Below are 22,392 nucleotides of genomic sequence, written 5' to 3' on the forward strand. Positions count from 1 at the left end.
CAAGCTTGAACATCCAGCGTTTCTTGATCCACATGAGGTAAAAGCCTTTGTTGCAGCACTTTGAGCATCACTTTGCTTGTATAGGAAATTAAAGCAATGGTCCTATAGTTACTACACTCCATGGTATATCCTTTTTGGGGGGAATTTGAATACACATTGAATTCTTCCAGTCTGTGGGACATTGTTTTGTAAGCCAAAAATTTAGCATATTCTTGTTAGGATTTTGACTAGAGATGGGTACAAACCACTGGTTTGGCGGTTGGTGCTAGTTTGGTCCTCCAGCCACACAGCTGTTCTGCGAAGCACCCTGGCTTTCCAGGCCCACCTCCTCCAGTGGGCCGCCACTCAAAGACAGCAGCTTAGCTTCTGAGCTCTTCCTCCCAAATACACTTGTAAAGCAACTAAAGGAAAAACATATGGATTATATTGTAATAACAACTGAAATGATTAAGAGGCAAGTAAAGGCTGTGAAAAACTAGAGTGCACCTGGTCCTGATGAGCTACACGGATAATGACTAAAGCATTTATCAAGACCCCATCAATGTGTAGCAGTGCAATTTAATCACTTCAAAATTCTACAACTGAAAATTGGATGATAACAAGCCACACATTTCTGATAATAAAATATTGTCAAAGGAGAATAAACCCAGTAATTATTGACCAATTACATGCCTACCAACAATGTTCAAGCTCCTCACAGGAGTACTTCCAAGATCAATATATAATTATTTAATTGAAAACTCCCTATATTCAACTGATTAGACAGGGAACTTTAAATAGTCAAGAGGCACAAAAGATCAGCTGCTTATTGATAAAATAATAAAGAATGCAAAAAAGATGAAAAACAAATCTTAACATGGCTTGGATAGACTATGAAAAGGCATATGACTCATTGCCACACAGCTGGATTCACACCTGTCTAAAAGGTTTTGGAATTAGTAAAAATATTCAGAAGTTCCTCAAGGAAGACATGGAAAATTGAAAACTGCCTTATTAGCCTATGGTGAAGAAATTGGGGAAGTTAGCATCAAAAGAGCAATATTTCAAGGGGATTCTTTGTCACCACTGATGTTTAACATCTCACTAATCCCCACATCAATAATTTTAAATAAAACTGGATTGAGCTACCATATTTCAGAACAAGCAGGAAAAATCAATCATCTGTTATACATGGATGACTTAAACCTCCCAAGATGCTATGTACCCTCAAGTCACTTTGATGTGTGGTGACTATATGAGCTACTGACTTTAATGTTCTGTTATTAACAGCTCTGCTTAGATCTTGCAAACCAGCAATATTACATTTTAGGTGTTTCTCTCTTCCTACTGCCTCCCCCAGCAATATTATATTTTCCAAAAAGTTCTGCTCAGGTTTTGCAAAGTAATAGCTGTGGCTTCTTCTATTGAGTCAACCCATCTCATCTTAGGTCTTACTCTTTTACACTCCAAGCTTGTCTAACTTGAGGAATGGATTTGGAAACTAGAACATACCGGTAGCTTTTTAGACTGCATTCTGTGGAGCACGCATTGCAACGTTAGTTTACCTAAGAGGTTAAAGGGTATGTATGTTTCTCCACAGTACATGTTGTGCCTACTCACATCTTTGCTTCATAATTTCATTAAGTCCAAAACGACCCTTCAAAATATTTTGGCACAGAGTTGTTCTTGCTTCTGTCTTCTCCCAATAAGTATAGCATAAATCATGAGTTCTTCTTCTGGAATCCTCTAGCAGTGGGTAATTCTGTATGAGATTAATTTTTGTTGGAATTTGTGTATACAGTAGTATATTATATTTAAACTCCTGTTTCAAAAAGCGAGGAGATCCAGTTCTTAAACAAACTTCTGATTTATGCATGCGAGATATTGTGCTTCTATACTCACAATTCAAAAAGCTAGGAAGTGGCCCCATATTCACAATATCATGCCTGCATTGCCAGCAGGAAAAAGGATGCACAAATGGCAGCAATCAAGATGGTCTACTCTTCTGCTCAGTACTATTCACACTTGTTAAAAAACAACCCTGATAACTGGATTGTGAGTGAGTGAGAAGTGATTAACTAATGAAAAAGGGGTCACATTCGGGGATTTCCCCTTTCTTGGTGTTACTTTGTGAACAAACCATAGGAAGCCGAAGAGGGTATCCTGCATCTTCACTTGTGGCCATCGGTGTTGTCACCATTCAGGCTTCCCTTTTCTAGTTAAAGCTTGGCATCCTTTTGCTTGCTGACAACACAGGCAAGATACTGCGCAGCAGTATTGGGCCATTGGGCCCTTTCCTGGCTTTTTGAATTGTGAATGCAGAAGCAAAATATCCCAGATATCTCAGGAGGTTGTGGGTTTTTTTAAAAGAATTGAATAGGCGTAGAGTTCTTTTTAGACGTGGTGGCTCTGCGGGTTAAACCGCAGAAGCCTCTGTTCTGCAAGGTCAGACCAGCAGTCGTAAGATCGAATCCATGTGACGGAGTGAACTCCCGTCGCTTGTCCCAGATCCTGTCAACCTAGCAGTTTGAAAGCATGTAAATACAAGCAGATAAATAGGAACTACCATGGTGGGAAGATAACGGCGTTCCATGTCTACTTGTGCTGGCCACATGAGCACGGAAACTGTCTTCGGACAAACACTGGCTCTATGGCTTGGAGACAGGGATGAGCACTGCGCCCTAGAGTTAGACACGACTGGGCTAAATGTCAAGGGGAACCTTTACCTTTACCTAGAGGTTTGTGTGTGTGTGTGCGTGCGTGTGTGCGTGCGTGCACACTACGATAGGCCTTCTACAACATCCCTGGGAGAATAAGAAGCCAGGGATCAGAGAGGGCATTATTTTGTAACAAAGTGCTGAACAGACACAGAGATTAATGTGAAAATGGAAGTGAGAGATGGGCAGGAAAGGGAGCTGTACTTTTGCCAAGTGGACAGAAGGGAAAGGTGGTATGTTTATAAATCATGTAGATACAGTAGCAAAATGATCTGGATATGGCCTGAGGATGAAGAATAAGAAAAATTAAACACCATCAGTTAGGCAGAACTCGAGAGCAATAACAATGTATTTTCTGGACCAGTAGGGCGTGTCCACTGCTTCCTTTATGTAGGCAAGAGGATTCTTTTTCCTTAACCTCATAAGCCGTTACACATGAAAATTTAAAGTGTTAAAAAGATGCTTTTGCCAATTGTAGTTGGTTGAAAGCTCAGTGTTACTAAAAACGAAGGAAGTGGATGAATACAGCTTTACAAACAGAGATGCCGCGCTCCGCCGCGCTTTCTCGCCAGCTGGCAATCCGGAAGCCCATTGGGCCGCTGAAGCCCAAATGCAAATAAGCCGGCGCGCCACGGACCACTAAGGACGCGCAAAGAGATTCGGGCGGCGTATTCATTGGCCGGTGTTCTCGTGGCGAGATGGCGCGTGGCCCCCTCCTGATCAGTCGCTCGCTGTGCAGCTTCTGTCGCCGGTTCCTATGGTGACGGGGCGGCTGACGCGTCAGCCAACGGGGTGGGCCGAACGTTCGCCATTGGCTACTCGATCGGGCGATGGTAGGGGCCGTAGTGTCGCCAGCCTGGTGTCCCTGTCCAGTAGGGAGGGCGGCCGCTGCAGTTCGCGAAGGCGAGGAAGAGAGCAGGAGGAGTCTACCGGTTTGCCAGCTCCGGCAGAGCCCTGGCCCGTAACTGGGCGACGTTTGGCCGGTTCCTCCGATCCTTTGGCTTGAGGCCGGTTCCGTTGCCCTGCGAGGGGAGCCCGGCATCATTTCCACCATTTTCTGAGGGTGACGAGTATTTTGGGCAGGCGCGCCGCGGGCAGCTATTTTCGCCGCTGGAGAGGACCTTCCTGGTGACGCTCGAGCTACCTCAGAGAGAGCGAGTCTCCCTTTCCTTCCTGTCTGAGAGGACTTCGGGGCTCCGAGCCCAGTGAGGGCGGCCGCTGTGAGACAGCCCCAGCGGGGAAGGTGCGTTCGCGGCATGACGAGCGGGTGTGAGCCCGAGGTCTGCACCAGCCCCCGGGGGTTGGCGCGGGGGAGCGGGACGGGTAAAGGGGCTCTCGTGGGCGGAGAGGGACGTCGCTGCCCCCCAGTCACCCCTCTCCTTACTATACGCTTCACAAACCGCCGCCGCCTCCGGCCTTGCCTTCCCCCCCCCCCCGCCTTTCACCGCTCGGGGACGAATATTGATCGGTCTCGGCTGACTTGGGCGCGGTGGGCGGGAGAAGGTCAGAACCACACCGGAGTTGATGAGTCGCTGCCGGTTGCGGACGCCGCTCCACCCCGTGCCTCGATCCCAATCCTATGCCTAGCCCAGGTGTTTGGCCGGAGCTGTCTCGGCGATCTCTCCATGTTGTTTCCGTGTTAGTTGCCCCGCTGGTTTGTTTTTTCTAAAATCCTCATACTGTATCTTAGTTGACCCATGGAGGGAGAGGACATTGGTCTTCATCCCTGACAAAAGAGAGAGAGAGAGCGCCGAGGAGGGGCGTCCTGCGGCTCTGGCTTTATGCCTGGAGGTTGAGGAGTGAAGTCCTTGGCTTTATTGTGTGGCTTGTGATTTACTGTCCGGGTCGTACTGTTCGTTTTTTCCATAACTTGTACATTTTAGTTTTAATTCCTAATATTGCCGCAGGCACTCAGACGGAACAATCTGGAATCGTTATAAATAACAGCCTTAAAAAACGACCAAGTATTTTTGTAAGAAGCAAAGCATGCCTTCTCCATCAAAGAGTTGTATCAGCTGTTAAATTAAAATAGGGAATTCTGTCTTAACACTGTTTGAGCTTCTGTTGGTTGTTTCCCCTCATATATTTTGATCGTTGCCACTTCAGTATTGTTCATGTATTAACAAGAATCTTATAGATGTGAAACAAATATATCAGAATTTGACTTTTTTCATTGTAGTGATCTATTTTCTTAACAGGTGGTTTAATGCTTTATATTTTTTTGGCATCATGTTTATTAAAGTAATAATTGTTTTGAATGAGTTGAGTTATTTTCAGGCCACTAATGGTGCATTTTAGAGATTTGCTGAAACCAGGTACTGATAAGTGCAGGGATGTTATAATTTACACTTGAGTTCTCACATATTCACATCTATTTTAAGTGTTTGAAAAAAATTCTGCTTAATTGTATGGGGAAGATATTTCATAAATCCTAGGAAACCCAAGGATAGAAGTGAATACAGGGGGGTGCAAAAGAATCTACCTGTGGATTTTTGTTACTTGTTGGTATGTTTGATTTTCTTTAAAAAGTGCTAGTGTTCAGGTAGTGATATTCCCAAATAGAGGTTAAAGTAATTCTAATTTCATATTTGACACAGCTTCTAGGAATCTGTTGATGTTGGTCAGCATGTCCCAAGATTAATATTCTTCTTCTTTGGTATTAAGTTGGAGTTTTCTAGAAGAAGCTTTCTGCAGTCAGCTGATCACCTCTGTACTTGAACTTTTCAGTACTGTACTGGATGGATGATGGAAGAATTTTTTCTTTATCTGCCAATGAAGAGCTAATTGTATAGCAGTCTTTATATACTGTACCAGATTCTCTTTTTCATGAAAGTAAGGTGACTAAAAGATAAATGAAGAAGCTGTCTGCCACAAGGATAGGTATATGGCATTAAAAGTAGAAATATTACTGGGTCTCTGTGGATGAAAGACCACTGTAAACTAATTGGATTTACATGCCTACTAGTCATTTTTACTAGTTTGCATTTGGATGCATCTCCAATTTGCAGAAAGTCACCAGCAGTTGTAATGAGAACTGTCTGAACTATTGCAATCCATGTGAATCTTTTGAAATTCTATACCATTGTTTGATGATTGACTTTACCTGTCTGGGAAATTAATGTAGTTTGCTTCTGGTGTGGTTGTATGATTTCTGAAGTACTTTGATGGGGGGGGGAGGTTCCAGTAGTCAAATTTTCGTGATGGAAAATAATACAGTACTCAGATTGCCTATGAATTATTAATTGTGCTACTAGAGAAAAAAATTACAATTTGCTCTTGAGGAAATATTTTGCATATATTGCTTTAAGGCTAATCTTGGCAGGAATGGTAGGGCCGCAGCAAAAGCATTTAAATGGATAGATATCTGTCCCATCATATCTAAAATCTGACTCTTGAAATATGCCGTAAGAATAGTCCTGTTTTAGGAATGTTGTTCTACAAATAAAGGAATGTAGTTTCCTAAATTTAATTAACATGTAATTTTTAAAAAACTGTAACTTCTATTGGCAAAGGTGTCCAAGGACTGGCTTAGTGAATGCTAGGCTAGCTTGAGTTGTGCTGGTTCCAGCTACTTTGTGACCTAGGGTTATTGGAAGTTATTCAGGACTACCTTTGTCCTTGCCTAACTTAACATTGTTGAGTATGTTCTTTTGCAGAAGCGGGTTTGAATGCAGAGTAACTTGTTTCCTCAGTCTGCCCCTTATCCTCCCCATTTTTTGTCTCTTCTGCCTATAAGTATTCACTAGCAGATCTTTTCTACCAAATTGCTTGGCATATCTTCTGATATCAGCTAGCAGAAAAAGGCTATGCCTGATTTTTTTCCCAGATTACCTAGTGCTTTTCCAGGTAGGATTCAAAACTGAAATTTAAATTGCAGAAGTGTTTGTTGAGTCACTGGGTGGGCCATTGTGTTGTAGTGGTTAGAGTGCTGGATCTAGGATAAAAATCTGGGAGTGAGGGAAGAACTGTGTGTGTAAGGGTGTTGGACAAAAGGTGGTATGGAAATGTGGACAATAAAAATAATCAACTACATAACAAGAATAGCAACAACTGTAGTAGTGAACCACACATCCTCTTCCTTTGTTATTTGTATTCTACCTGAGAACCTACATTACATAAATCCTTCCTGTCCAATCTCCTGAATTTGCTATGAGCATCCAGTTGAATTACTATATTTAACTTTGTTCTAATTTATATTTGGTGTTTCAGAGCCCGCATATTCTGCTAGAATGTTCTTCCCGTTCTTGAGTGTCATAATAAGTTTTTGAGACCCCAGATATTATGTGTAATTTTACAGTGAAAGGATTGCATGAGGCTTTATCTTAATAAACTTTCACATGTGCCTCCATTGTTGGGCATTAGAATGAAACATAGCTATCTCAATCACTTGTGTACTGAGTGTGTATGTGTGTAAGGTTTATTGAATTTTGAGGCATAGTGTAAATGTATCAAATTACAGTATATCCTTCTGTCAACCAGGTGCAGATAAAGGGGCATAGTGTAACAGATATATAGCCAGGGGCTGGAAAGGCATGTCTCTTGTTGCTGTTGTCAGTTAGCCAGAATTTAAAAAGCCATGTCAGGATATACTGTAACCTCTTAGAGTAGTGGTTCCCAACCTTGGGTCCCCAGATGTTCCTGTAGCAAAACTCCCAGAAGCCTTTGCCACTAGCTGTGCTGGCCAGGATTCCTGGGAGTTGTAGTTCAAGAATATCTGGGGACCCAAGGTTGGGAACCACTGACCTAGAGAGACTGTTGGAGAGTCAAAGAAAAAAAGTTCCAGTCATGAAGTTTTGCTATTAATTTGTGTGTCCTGCTTGTTCTGAAACAAATATACTATACTAAAGCATCACACAAAGATTGCAACTGAACTTATAGGCATATACAAATTATATATAACACACATCTTTACCTTGTGAAAGATTTATGGTGTAAATGCAGAAGGGTTACATGTCCTGCTGTTGCAGATAGGTCTGTTTCTTAGGAAGAACAAACATGGAAGTTCACTGGCACCTTTTTGCAAAGTGCATTTAGCCATAAACTGCATGTGAGTTTTCCTCTCAATTGTCTGTCTCCACATTTCAGCAAGTCTTTTGTATTACATTAGATAGCATCTTGGGTTGTGTAACATTTTTGTTTACTGCTGCTCCAACCAGGTAGGTTGAGTGTAAAGCACAGGATCCTGATTTGTCAAGCAAGGGAAAAAGGAAGTTTCTTATTTGCTGAGAGGGTTTGGGCCCTGAGCACAAGAATGTTTATGTATGTCTCCAATTCTTTCGAATCAGTTCTACTACTGAGTCGGTTACATGTGCTGTGTGGCAGATTAGGTACTCCCATGTACCCAGCCATCAACAGATTCTGGAATGAAGTCCAGAATATTTTAAGAGTCAAATCATTTGCTCTAGATTTAAATCTTCTATATTTAGAAATATATTGAAAAAGCATTCTGTTATCTGAGAATCCTGTACAGAACTCCATACATTGATCCTTTATCCAAATATTTAGAGTTTGAGGGGAATTGTATTGGTTGGTTGTTGTTTTATACTAACAAAGTTCTTTATTTGTATTTAGTCCTAGGCTTGCAAAAGTTATTTCAAACATGCTATCCAGGCTCTTTCGAATGCATGGCCTGTTTGTGGCCTCTCACCCATGGGAGGTCATTGTGGGAACTGTAACCCTTACCATTTGTATGATGTCCATGAAAATGTTCACCGGCAATGACAAGATCTGTGGCTGGAATTATGAATGCCCCAAATTTGAAGAAGTAAGATGATAAATCTGTCCTTTTCAACACTTCTTGCGAGTGTAATCATCCTATTTGAAAATGAATCTACTAGATTGAACTGAATGAAACAATGTGTAATGTTAGTTGGCAGCTGTAAAGAAAGATGGAGTGACTGTGATTCTTCATCTTTGAACTGCAAAAATGGAAGGGATCCTATGGATCATTGAGTCCAATCCCTGTCAAGGAAGCACAGTGGGGAATTGAACCCCCAGCCTCTGGTTCTGCAACCAGAGACCTAAACCACTGAACTGCTTTTTTTTCTTTTCTTTTTTCTTTTGTATAAGTTCAACTAAGAATAGGTTGGCTGCAGTTTTAATACATAGTTTTCATTTGCCAGAATCAATCCCATGCAGACTGCACATTAATAATAGTAACACTGCAGAAATATGTCGTGCTTAAATTTTTTTAATTGATATGCGATATAGTGTTTATTTTATTTGAAAAGTAACTTTACATTGTTTTCTTCTCTTGCAGGATGTTTTGAGCAGTGATATCATCATATTGACAATCACACGGTGTATAGCAATCCTTTATATATACTTCCAGTTTCAAAATCTGAGACAGCTGGGGTCAAAATATATTTTGGGTAAGATTTTTACTTTTTTGTATGTCAGTACAAAACAAGCTAATGGAAAATAATTAACTTCTGCACATGTCCTGACTTATGCATAAAGGTAAAGGTTCCCCTTGACAATTTTTGTCCAGTCGTGTTCGACTCTAGGGGGCGGTGTTCATCCCCGTTTCCAAGCCATAGAGCCAGCGTTTGTCCAAAGACAATCTTCCGTGGTCACATGGCCAGTGCGACTTAGACACGGAACGCTGTTACCTTCCCACCGAGATGGTCCCTATTTATCTACTCGCATTTGCATGCTTTCAAACCGCTAGGTTGGCGGGAGCTGGGACAAGCAATGGGCGTTCACTCCGTCGCGTGGATTCGATCTTACGACTGCTTGGTCTTCTGACCCTGCAGCACAGGCTTCTGCGGTTTAGCCCACAGTGCCACCACGTCCCTCCTATGCATAACATTGCCAAAATTTGGTCCAGTAAATACAGAAGATTGCTTGATTGGTAGACACATTGTGGATATGCTGCAGAATACACACACACACACACACAGTTACCACCTAAAGAGTTAGTATATACAGTCACCACCTAAAGAGTTAGCAATTACATGCAACTTCTGCAAGGCTGAGCAATGAAGATAACCTGATATGGACACTGGCTATATCAGGTCATCTTCATTGCTCAGCTTTGCAGAAGTTGCATGTAATTGCTAACTCTTTAGGTGGTAACTGTCCATTCCATGGTGATACATATTTCATCAATTGAACGTGGTTTGTTACAAGAGTGAACACATTTTGAAAAGGAAAAATGTGTCATATCAAACTGTTGCTTAGTGTACTAAATTCCTCTAGAATAGGCAGTTGATTCAAATACACTTACTCTAACTTCAGCATAGTCTCAGCTAGAGTAAGCCCATATGAATCAACGGAACTTAGGGAGGAATTGACTCACTAAAACTGCATTGACTCAGTGGGCCTATTTTAGTGGAATTTATTGTGCAAAGCAACAGCACTGAATTTGTCACAACACAGTGCATCTGGGCAGCTGTTGAAATTTTAATGCTGTGCCTTGTTGTTAGTTCTATCATTGGCTAGACAACTTGCTCCAAAGTCTGGATTGTAGATAAACACATTGGCATAAGTGTAGATGTATATGCGTGTATGCAAGTACCTATGTGTGTATGAATGAATCTAAATGAGTTACCGTATTTTTCGCTCCATAAGACGCACCTTTCCATAAGACGCACCAATTTTTTAGGAGAAGAAAACAGGAAAATATAATCTGTTTTCTTAGCTCCATAAGACGCACAGACTTTCCACACCCCTGTTTTGTGGGTAAAAAGTGAGTCTTATGGTGCAAAAAATACAGTAATTGGTAAAATACTTTGTATACTAAATTTTTTCTTTAAAATATTTCTCAGGGGCCAGGAGGTTAAAGTACATTAAGAACTAGGTAGAACAGCCTCAGTTCACCACTCTCTCCCTGTGCCTACATAAGACATAGTTGTGTGCCATTAACACAAGTACTAGGTATATGGTAATGTGGGGTTTGATGTGTAATGCTTGCTGCAGAGTAAAGAATTTGGATTTGTGCATGCTCAGAGTATTGCTTTGTGCTGGTGGGGGTTTTAGTGTCCTGTTACAAGAGCTGTTCTTTTTTGTAGGTATTGCTGGGCTCTTCACAATATTCTCAAGCTTTGTCTTCAGTACTGTGGTGATTCATTTCCTTGACAAGGAGCTGACAGGCTTGAAGTACGTATTATTTCCTGTTGTGTGTGTGTGAAAGTGTACATTAATTTGCACAGAAGCAGATCTGGCCCTGAAGTGGAGAATGGGTGACATGGGGCAAAATGGAACACAGCCCAAAGCCTCCAGCATGGGCTCACTTCATGCTGTGAGGAGGAGCTTACATCTTACAACATTTCTTACAGAGTTATACCCTGCATGTGAATTAAGAACACTTAAGAGACCTGTGGGATGTTTCCACTATTCACTTCCTTTCTTCTATATGTCTAGTATTGGGCCCACATTATTAAATATTAGCAGTCCTGTGCTGAAGTCTCCTATGCTTCAATTTCAATAATTACTTTAGTGCTAAACTGGCTCTGAAACAGTATTCTTCCTTGCCTTTCAAAAGCAGAGGATCCATTATATCACACTTTTTTTTCTGTGCCATCATTGCTGTTTCATCACCTGGATATTGCCTATTATTTCCATTATCCCAATCAACAAGGCACCTTGAAGACTTCTGAATTTTCTTTGGCTTTTGCAGACTGCAGCCCAGTTAATCACATGAAGTGCCTGTATATTTACTAATGACCGACATGTGAAAAATGAGATGTCATGCATGATTGTATCCAGTAAAATACATCATTTCTTAACGTATATTTGAAGCTTAAGAGTAAAGTTTTGCTCATTCTGGTGTAAAGGGTTCGGGTCCTTTGTAACTTGTTTAATTTTCAAGATGTGTGTGCATTCTGCTTACAAGTGTTGGTAGTATTTTGAATAGGCAATATGTTTTTTGTATCTTTTCAGTGAAGCACTGCCATTCTTCTTGCTTCTGATTGACCTCTCCAGAGCTAGTGCATTAGCTAAGTTTGCACTCAGTTCCAATTCACAGGTCAGCCACCTTCTCTGTTTCAATAGAAATAAAACATATCCAGGTTTATATGCTCTTTAAAGTACCACAACTGGTTGACAAGTATTGTCTGTCTTAATGCATTTCTTTGTCTTACTTGAAGCAACTTTGGTTAGTTAAAACTAGAAGGCTAACAGAAGCTCATGTAGTACATTGCTGTTTAGCAAAGATAAAAGCAAGTTGTAGTTCTTTGTCTAAGAGTAAGTGCCCTTGCACTCAGTGGCTGTATAGTAAGTCTCGAGTAGGCCCACTAAATCAATAGGGATTTGGTGAGTCAACTTCTTTATAAGTTTCATTGATTCAAATGGGCCTACTCTAGTTGTGTGCTAAATTAAGTTGCAATTACATGGGACCTGTTTTGAGTCAGTGAAACTTACGGAGCAGTTGACTCACCAAATCACCATTGATTCAGTGGGCCTTCTTTTGTGTGATTTAATATGTTAAGCCACAGATTTCAGAGAGTGTCTTGTTCTGAACAGACAAGTATTGGATTGTAGCCTAAAAGGATACCAACATGCCTAACAAACAGAGCTACAAAAGTGGTTAGAGGGTGTATTTGTCCAAGTGAATAAAATATTGATGCTTGTAATATGTTTAGAGATTTACAGACTATTCAGTGGGTCATATATAATTCTTACAAAAATCCTATCAATAGATCAGTATTGTCTCCATGTTGAAGATAGAGTACTGGGATTAGAATGTAGAAAATTTAAGACCTGAGTCATAGCTCTGTTTCTGAGCTAGCGTATTACAAGTGTTAAAATAGCTGCAAATTCTGACAAAACTAAAGTAGTTTGATAAAGCAATCAGAACAATATTCCAAAGTGCAAACTGGGAAAATGTTTTAATTTTTTAAAAGTTTGCCTATTTCAATGTTGTTGTTTTTTTTGAGGCACACTCCAAGGAATTTTTTTCTGCAGCAAGAACATAGGATTCTTAACATTTCTCTACTCTGTTTCTCAAGTGTCTTTTTTAGTCTGTGGGAAATGGTTTTATCTGTATCATCCATTAGTTGAAATGTTTATCTTCCTTTTTAAAATTGTTTTAATGATGTTTTGTAATATTGTGTATTTTAATATATTATTTTAAATTATTTTGACATATTTTTTTAAAAAAAGTCCTAGAGAATCACAGCTACTGGGTGACTAGAAAATAAAATAATATGCATTACAGTTGTTTCAAAAGTGCTGTAAAGTAAAAAAAATACTGTTTGAATATTGTCTCACATTGTGTAACATTTGCAGGACATATTATCTGAAATAGAGCAATAATGTGGTGATTATATATGTTTCATTAAAGAACAAAGATATTCAACATAATTTAAGAATAAAGCCTTAGAGATAATTAAGAAACAAAACATGTCTCTACTGCTGTAAAATTCCTGAAATATTTTATATAAGATATTTTGCTCATATGTAATAATCATCTTCAGTTCATTTTAGCAGCAGTTGTCTGAAAAGGAGAATACACATGAAGTAATTTCCTTATGTGAATGCAGTAGGACACCTGTATCTGCAGGGGATCAGTTCCACCACCACCCTGCATGGATGCTGAAAAATATGGATTATAATGAATACTATTTTAATAGCAAATGCTATACATAGCATGGTCTCTGGCTTCCTCTTGTGGCTAGTTCTGGTGACTTCATCTTTATAAATATATTTCTAGGATTTTTCTTTTAATATTTTCAATTTGGATAAGTGAATCAGCGGATACTGATCCCATGCATACTGAGAAAACCTGGATATAAAATAATTATGCCTGTTGGGTCTTCTTTTTAATTGTTATATTTCATTAGGATAGTTAACAAGCATCCTTTTCCTGACCTATATGTTAACATAAAAATGTATTTTATGTAGGATGAAGTAAGAGAGAATATTTCACGTGGAATGGCAATCCTGGGCCCTACGTTTACACTTGATGCCCTTGTTGAGTGTCTTGTCATTGGTGTTGGTACAATGTCTGGTAAGATGAGGAAGTTTTAGAATTTTAAAAAATTAGCATAAAGTTTTGGGATCTTTCAGTATATCAGACACTGTGTTGTCTTACTGCTTGTTGAAGTTGTTGTGCTGAATGAACTGCAGGCCCTTGGTTTACCTGTATATTATTTCTATGAAATGGACCTTTGTTACTTTGAAAATACTGTAAGTAATAATATTTGGATTAGCACATTGTTTTTGTACATAACTTATGTTAGTTACCGTATTTTTCGTGTATAAGATGCTGCTTTCCCCCCTAAAATCATTATACTAAAAATTGAGGAGCATCTTTTGCACGAAAGTAAGCTGAGATAGCTGAGGAGAGAACAAAACAGCACATACCTTACCTCTGTAAACAGGCTTCCTTCAGTCACAAGGCTAGGCTACCTATAGTCAGGAGACTTAGCTTCCTCCAATCATGAGCCTTACAGAACTGACGTCAGTTTGATGCTGAACACACCTCTTGGAGGTGGAGCCTGTAGGCTCAAATGCAACAGGGGCTCATAATGTCCGATGTTCTCAGCCCAGAGGCTGAATACTCAAAGCTAAGTTTTCTTAATTTGGGGGTTAGAATGGGGGGGGGGCGTCTTATAAACAGAAAAATCCAGTGAGATTTGTCTGCAAATTGTAAAGATCTGTAGCTTTCTGGATTCAGATTATAATTCCTCATTTACCTCAACATATTTTCACTTTATTAGTTCATCTTTCAATAGAAGATTACTGTGGTTTCAACTGTTTGGTGTTTGTCTTTGTAACAGGAGTGAGACAACTTGAAATCATGTGTTGTTTTGGCTGCATGTCTGTTCTCGCCAACTACTTTGTTTTCATGACCTTCTTTCCTGCATGTGTGTCTCTGGTATTAGAGGTAAGCACACATAAACAAGAAGTAATTATAAAATAATTAGTTTCTAAAATGTTTAAATTACTGTGTTTCAAATCTAAACCGGTTAGACACATTATTATGAAATGATCTGAGAATATAGCAAAAAATAAACTTGGTAAGATTTGGAAATGATTGTGGAATAATATTTTTCCCTATTAATCATGACATTAAGAGGGAATATTTACAAAGTTATAGCTATTTTATATATTACTCCAATTCTGTTAAGTAAGATGGTGAAGAATTACCCTTTTGTTTGGTAGAAGTGCCGAGACAGGGTTGCTATTTTATGGAAAGTCAGGGAAATGGAAATTGGTCAGGGAAAGTCAGGGAAATTGGTCTGAAGTCAGGGAAATTGCGCTTAAAATATATTCAAGCAGTGGATTTTTGACCTCCTGCTGCAAGAGTTCTTGTGGCAACTGGAATAGAGAAGTAGTAGAATACAATTAAAACTTAATGATGCCCTTTCCCAGCTCCATCTTTTTCTCAGCTCCACCCCTCACAACCAGCCTAATGTGTTTGTTGAGCTCTATCCTCTCATGATTTCCAAGGTCTGCCTGTAGCATTTGCAAAGTAAGGCTAGTTTAAACGTTTAGCAAGACACGAACTTTAAACATCTAACTCTTTTCCTCCTTACCTGCTAATACTACATTGAACTTACATATAAAGATAAGCATGTTTTTGGGTTATGCTTGTGTATGGAATGGACATTTTGTCTCCTGCCAAACCCAGCACAGAGTTACAAATGAGTTTTGCTGCTGTTGGATTTCAGTCAACTAGCACTTTCTACTCTGCACCATGCAAAGTATTTTTTTTCCAAATATGATTGCTTGTTCCTGCTGGAGTTTACAGAATACCAGCTCTCCCACCCTCTTCCCTGACTTCTCCCATGCATAAAGGTTGCAAATGAGGGGTCTCTGCTTCTCTAGATTGCAGAAATTATCTGTAAGCAATTAAAGTCCACCTCATTTCTTGCTGCTGATCTGCTCATTACACTTTCTGGAGCGGGAAAGTGAAACTTTCCCAGCTTTGGAAAGTTCCTACTTGCCGGGAAAAAAATCTGCTAACATCTTGGTGTTGTGCAGGTGGTTCTATGTATGGCTGTATCTGAAACCACATTTTGAAGATGACTTCTAAGAGGACAGTTTTTAATATGCAGTGGCTAGATTTCAGATTTCATCCTGACTTCATACCATGGCTATCAGTTGTTGGAGACAAATGCAAAGGTTGTTGTAAAGCGTGTGACAAAACCATTGAACTAAGTAATATGGGAATTAGAGCTGTGGAGCCTCATGTACAGAACCTGAAAATTAAATTAAGTCAACAGTCCATCACAATATGTTTAGGTTCAAAGCCAAGTAGAAGTTGAGATAGTAAAACCAGAGAAGGTGAAGAGACAGCCCCAGCGAAAACTGTAAAACATGATCAAAGTGATGAAAATGGCAAAGAATTACCCACCACACAAACTTGTATTAGTATGGCTGCCTATGTAATCAAGGACTGTGTTAGGATAAACAGAGTGCCTGTGGGCTTTGCAACTGGTGATGAAGAAGATGTCATTTAACTTGTAACCACATCAGTGAGTTATTCAAGCAAATGTTGTCAGATAGCCAGAGAGCTCAACAGTTTCATCTTGGAAAAATAAAAGCAGTGTAGTTGCTTTTGACTCGGAACCATATTTTTCTGATTTTTACTGAAACAGCTGAAACAGTCCCAAGCATTTATCTGTTTTGATGAAGCTTTGAATAAGGTGGTTCAAAAGGGACAGATGGATTTAGTGGTTATTTTTGGGGGATGATTACTGTCATAAAGTTTCCACACAGTATCTAACCAGTGTTTTTCTTTCCCTGAAAATAAGACCTAACCTGAAAATAAACCCTAGTATGATTTTTCAGGATGCTCGTAATATAAGCCCTACCCCCAAAATAAGCCCTAGTTAAGTGAAACCCCACACTCCACCATTGTACAGCATTGTGAGGCAACCAGAAGATAACATGACTGTATTTGAATAAATGTAGATTGTTGTACATGGAAAAAATTAAAACATCCCCTGAAAATAAGCCCTAGTGCGTTTTTTGGAGCAAAAATTAATATAAGACCCTTTCTTATTTTGGGGGAGACACGGTATTGTTGAAGACCTTCTTCAGAAGTTTCAAGAAGACATGTCTTATTTATCAGTTGCAAAATTATTACAAGTATCTATCAATAAGCCAAATATAAATCACCTTTTTCTGAGAAAACTAAAAGAAGAAAACTGACCTTGACTGTAAAGGAGAAGAATTGATTGACTTTGGAACTTGTGCCCTTCATGTTGTACATGGGTCTTTTAAAACAGGATTGCAAACAGTGAAATTGTACCTGAATTTAGTCTTGTGCAACATTTATTATCTGTTCAAAGATTGCCCAGCTAGAAGGGCACCATACACAGCTCTGACTGGAAGCACACTATTTCCCCTGATGTTTTGCTCCACTATGTGCCTTGGTAGAGCTATGATTGTTTTTGACAACATTGAGAAGTATGTGGAAGAAGCAAAACACCACCACAGTAAACCTGCAATTTGTATAAAAGCTGAAACACAAAATCTACTCATGAAGTGCAAAATGGCTTTCATGAAAATGATTGCTGGAGACTGTGAGCCATTTCTACAAAAGTGTCAAAATCAAAAAAAGATTGGTACCTTTTTTGTATGAAGAACTTTGTAAGCTAATAAAGAAGCTAATTAGTTGCATAAAATTGGAAAAACTACAAAACATATCTTATGGTTCCCAGTTGTTAATAATTGACATGAAATTGTCTGAGAACTTGCTTGACAGAAGCAAGATTGACATTGGCTTTGCAGCAAAGAAGCTGCTGAAAGAAACTAAACTGAGTGAACATCAATCAAGTGGCTGAGTTTTGCTTAGTGTTGAAACATGGTATTAGCTGTTGTTGAAAAGTTGATTGAGAGATGTCTTTTGAAGTTCAAGATGGTGTGTGACCTATCAGCATTGGATTCTACTATCATTTTATACAAGCCAAATTTTGGAATCATCAGAATAGGGGCTCTGCATGCATCAAATCAGATCAATGACGCAGTAGCAGAAAAATCAAAGCAACAGTACACAGCTTTAACCACAGCTGCCCACAATGAGTTCAAGGCTCAATTTCAAGTGTATGTTGCAAAACAAAATGATGAATTTGGACTGGATACGTTTTACAGTGGTATTTTGATGTCCAAAAAAAGTTTCTCAGACCTCTGGACTGTTGTCAAAATGTGCCTTATCCTGTCTCATGGTAATGTTTCTGTTGAAAGTGGATTTTCAGTTAATAAGAACTTGCATGATTGCAAGCATTTAAAACAGGTTCCAAACATTGTAAGACACTTAAAAATGAGCAAAAACGGACATCGGAAAGGACTTCAAAAGCACTGAAGCCGGCTTCAGTGCTTTTGAAGCTCTTCCGTTTTCACTCATTTTTAAGTGTCTTACAATGTTTGGAACATGTTTTAAATGCTTGCAATCGTTAGCCCACCTCCTGAACCCTATGCAAACTTAATTTGGTGTTCTGAGTCGTCGTTAATTTTTGGTGATTTTTTGTTTTCTCTCTGAAATGCATTGGACGGACAGTTCAATAGAGTTCAATGAGGGAAAAACAAAAAAATCACCAAAAATTAGCAACGACTCAGAACAACACCAAATTAAGTTTGCATAGGTTTCAGGAGGTGGGCTAACGATTGCAAGCATTTAAAACAGGCTTCAAACAGTTTAAGACACTTTTACAGGAGCGAAAAGGGAGATTGGAAAGGGCTCTTTGATCTCCGTTTCCCTTTTAAAGCTCTTTCCGATCTCCCTTTTCGCTCCTGTAAAAGTGTCTTAAACTGTTTGAAGCCTGTTTTAAATGCTTGCAATCGTTAGCCCACCTCCTGAAACCTATGCAAACTTAATTTGGTGGTGTTCTGAGTCGTTGCTAATTTTTGGTGATTTTTTGTTTTTCCCTCATTGAACTCTATTGAACTGTCCGTCCAATGCTTTTCAATGAGAGAGAAAAAAAATCACCAAAAATTAACGACGACTCAGAACAACACCAAATTAAGTTTGCATAGGTTTCAGGAGGTGGGCTAATGATTGCAAGCATTAATCTGTTCCAATTGGAACGGATTAACCAGTTTTCAATGCATTCCTATGGGAAATGGTGTTTCACTTAACGATGTTTTCACATAACGATTTTTTTATGGAACCAGTTAACATCGTTAAGCGAGGCACCACTGTAAGGAGCTTCTCTCACAAACCCAATTTCAATACCAACATGATTGCAGGCAAGGAAGTTTGAACCAAAACTATTAAGGGCCCCGCACTTGAAGCCCTGATTTCTCCTACATTCAGGTTTTTAAAATTTCAAATCTTCCCATATCAAACATTAACAAATTAATGGATTGTCATGTGTTATTATCAAAATAAAACAAAAAAAGTCTACCTCTCCCTAATAGTTTTGTGTTAATATATCAAAAACAAATAAAAATGACTAAAGAAAAATTATTTGTGAAGTACTGATTTTATTCAGCAAATGAAATGAAAGGAAGTAGTGCACAATCCTTACTCTGTTAATGATTTTTTATATATCCAATGAGAGTCTGCAGGTATATGGGATTGTCATCCATGATAGAGAATACACATGCTGTACTTTATTTTCAACACCGTATTATAAAAGCCACAAATGTTTTCAAGCTTTTGGGTTTGTTATCATAAGATTCATATAATATCATTAGGCCTATTTGTGTGTTTGTAGAAGTATAGTGGTAAAATAATTTAGTTAATCAGAATCTTATAAGATACTGAAGTTAATAGTGGGTCGTTTTTGTGAAATGACTAGTGTCCTATTTGTGTTTGCATAGGACATAACCTACCACAGCTAATTGTGTAATTGATGAGATGTTGGGGTATGTCTCAACTAACCACAGCAACTTACACAGACCTTACTCAAAAAGCATTAGGATTCTGGCCATTGTTTATACTTTCATTTTACTAGTAAATTTTTAAACAGTAGGTTATATTGTAACATGTATGTGTATTTTCAGTAGATAGAAGGAACCGATGCTTATCTCAAAAGAGAAAGTCTCTGTTGTGCCTTTGACACAACAGGAAATTTTCTCTTTGAATGTCTGATAGAAATAAAAACAAGTTGGATAAGATACTTGGTGTAGTATTCATTTATGAATACATTTTTATCTGGCAGCTGAGCTTTTATTATAAGTGAAACATAAGCCTGCGTAGGAGAGTTAATACAGCTACTGAATAAACTGCTGTTGTTCTTCCAGCTTTCGCGGGAAAGTCGTGAAGGCCATCCTATATGGCAGCTCAGTCACTTTGCGCGTGTTCTAGAAGAAGAAGAAAACAAACCGAATCCAGTAACACAGAGAGTCAAAATGATTATGGTAGGTTTCTGTCTTCGTTAAGTATTTTCATAGGAAAAGTCCAGAAAATGACCCTAAGTCAGAAAATCAAAAGGTGAATCTCTCCCAGATGTAAGATTCAAACTTGTCAGTTAATATTCCTCTTGGCTTGTATATGACATGCAAACTGAGATAAAAGGATAGCAGGATCAGTGAGCTGAAGGATTAGTATGAAGTCAGATCCACACACACAAATACTTTCTGATTTTAACATATACACTGAAGACTGAATTTTATGTTTCCTTATTAGTTAAAGGATATGATTTAGTTACTCATATATTGCCAAAATCCTGTTGCATAATGTAGGCAACTATATACATTTTGGTTATTCCTAGCTAGTAAAACAAGAGCCTCTGCTGCAGTTCTTGTGGTGGTGGGGGCATGCACACATCAAGTCAATGTGTGCACCTCCACCCCATCTCTGAGAATTGCAACAGGGGCTCTTTATTGCCTAGTGAAGAGCAGACTGAAATATACAACTTTGCTTACGTTACAGGATTTAGCCTCTTATTAAGGAGAGCATAAGTCACTCCTGTTTTTTATATAAACAGCCTTTTTTATTTTTTTATTTTTTTATTTATTGTATTTATACCCCGCCTATCTAGTCATTTCGACCACTCTAGGTGAAATGTAATCTTTTGGAATCTTAAAAAAGCTTCAACTTTTACTGAGCATGCAGAGGTATAGAAACAGTGCTTTGTAATATATAAAGCTTTTTGAGGATTGGCAATCTAAACAATAAAATAACCTATACATTGAAATTAACTGTTGTGGTATTTACAACTTTTTGATGTCAGCTTTGTACCTGAGTTCATATGGGTATTATTCACATTGATGGGTGAACTACCTTGCTAACTGTTGACTTGTTAAAACTTAAGTCCCTAGGCTTGGTTCTTGTTCATGCTCACAGTCGCTGGATAGCAGAGCCATCAGTTCAAAACAGCACAACAGAGATTTCTATGGGACTGGGTGAAAGTGCTCCAAAAAGAATTGAGCCTATTGTTTCTCTGTGGCAATTCTATCTTTCCAGGTGTGTTTAAATGCAGTGTTGCTAACTGATATTTTATTGTATCTGTCATGTGTTTTAGATTATTTGTAGTGAACTGATTGTTTTGCAAGTAACCATAGACCCTGTCTGATAAATTTGGCTCCTTTCTTTGTAAAGCTGTATTCTTGTGCAAGTCATTTTTTTTATTTCATAGGAGGAATCAGGCCGTTCACACACAGAGTTGCTTAACAGTTGTTCTTGGTGTGTGTTTTCTGTTTCACCAACCTGGATTTTCTTTTAAAACCAAATAGTTTTTATGACTAATTTTTATGATGATTAAAACCATCATCCAGTATTTCATTTTTTCTATGTACAGTATCTGACAAAGTTGATATGTCCACAAAAGCTCACATTAAAATATAATAGTCTTTAAGGTGCCACATGTTTTTCTCTTTTTTAAAATGTTGTTTTGTTTCTTTGGATTTTACTATCATCTGCTTCACCATGACTGTGGTTCTTATTGGAAGGGCTGGGAGAATGCACTGAGGGAGGGAGTGCAAATCTACAGCCCCTGCCAACACTGTCACCATGATTCACTGATCAAAACAGCTATATCTATCTTGAGCCAACATGAATAATTATACACAGTTTTGATGGTTGAAAATGGTGCTTAGGCTGTTCAGATGTTTAATGTACTCCATTCAGGATTCAGTGATACATTACTGTTGCACTGTGATCCGTGCATAAGGGCTGTTATTTCACACTGCTGGTAACTATACAAGTAATAAGATGGGTTGAGAGAGCTTTTTTCTTATGGCAGTAGTATTTGGTTAGTAGAGAAGGGTGTATAGTAAATGACATGTACTCACCTGTGCTGTTTCCTGTGTACAGAAATTATTACCAGAACTTAGAATCTTAGCATCTAGACTCTTACAGCAATATTTCAATTTTTATTTGTCTAGTTATTACAAAAGTTTTATAAGCAAACTCTTAGGTGTCAAGAATCCAGAGAGCCACCAGTTAGTTGATAGAAAACAGTTTTTGTGAAGGAAAGGAGAAAGACAGATTTTTTAAAAAGTGAGATGGGCTATTTCCTTGATTTAAAATATTGTCATGAAAGCTCATCACAGCAATGCAAGTTAAAGTATGTAATGTGTTCTCTGTTTTCTTTAATCTTTTCTAGAATGGCTAGTATGGACATTGAACAAGTAATTACACTTGGTTTAGCTCTTCTCCTTGCTGTCAAATACATCTTCTTTGAGCAGACTGAGATGGAATCCACGTTGTCCTTGAAGAATCCTATAACCTCCCCCTTAGTAATCCAGAAAAAAAATCCAGAAAATTGCTGCAGAAAACAAACAGTATCTTTAAAAAATAATCCCAATTCCAAAAAAACAGAAGAAGGTCAAGTCAGAGAAAGAAAAGGTACTGTCA

At 38.7% G+C, this 22,392-nt stretch overlaps 1 protein-coding gene across 1 annotated transcript in view; it reads left to right on the forward strand.

Moving 5' to 3' along the window:
- Positions 1–3,586: 3,586 nt before the first annotated feature.
- Positions 3,587–22,392, forward strand: part of HMGCR (3-hydroxy-3-methylglutaryl-CoA reductase) — a 29,673-nt gene continuing 10,867 nt past the window's right edge. The window contains exons 1-10 of the mRNA XM_072992652.2: positions 3,587–3,939; positions 8,268–8,460; positions 8,956–9,067; positions 10,709–10,796; positions 11,580–11,664; positions 13,542–13,647; positions 14,420–14,526; positions 19,836–19,952; positions 20,849–21,000; positions 22,142–22,383. Coding sequence (XP_072848753.2) covers positions 8,296–8,460; positions 8,956–9,067; positions 10,709–10,796; positions 11,580–11,664; positions 13,542–13,647; positions 14,420–14,526; positions 19,836–19,952; positions 20,849–21,000; positions 22,142–22,383 — 1,174 coding nt within the window. The 5' untranslated portion in view covers positions 3,587–3,939; positions 8,268–8,295. The remainder of the gene's footprint in view (positions 3,940–8,267; positions 8,461–8,955; positions 9,068–10,708; positions 10,797–11,579; positions 11,665–13,541; positions 13,648–14,419; positions 14,527–19,835; positions 19,953–20,848; positions 21,001–22,141; positions 22,384–22,392) is intronic.

Source organism: Pogona vitticeps, chromosome 2 (genome assembly GCF_051106095.1).
Source record: "Pogona vitticeps strain Pit_001003342236 chromosome 2, PviZW2.1, whole genome shotgun sequence".
Classification (NCBI taxonomy): domain Eukaryota; kingdom Metazoa; phylum Chordata; class Lepidosauria; order Squamata; family Agamidae; genus Pogona; species Pogona vitticeps.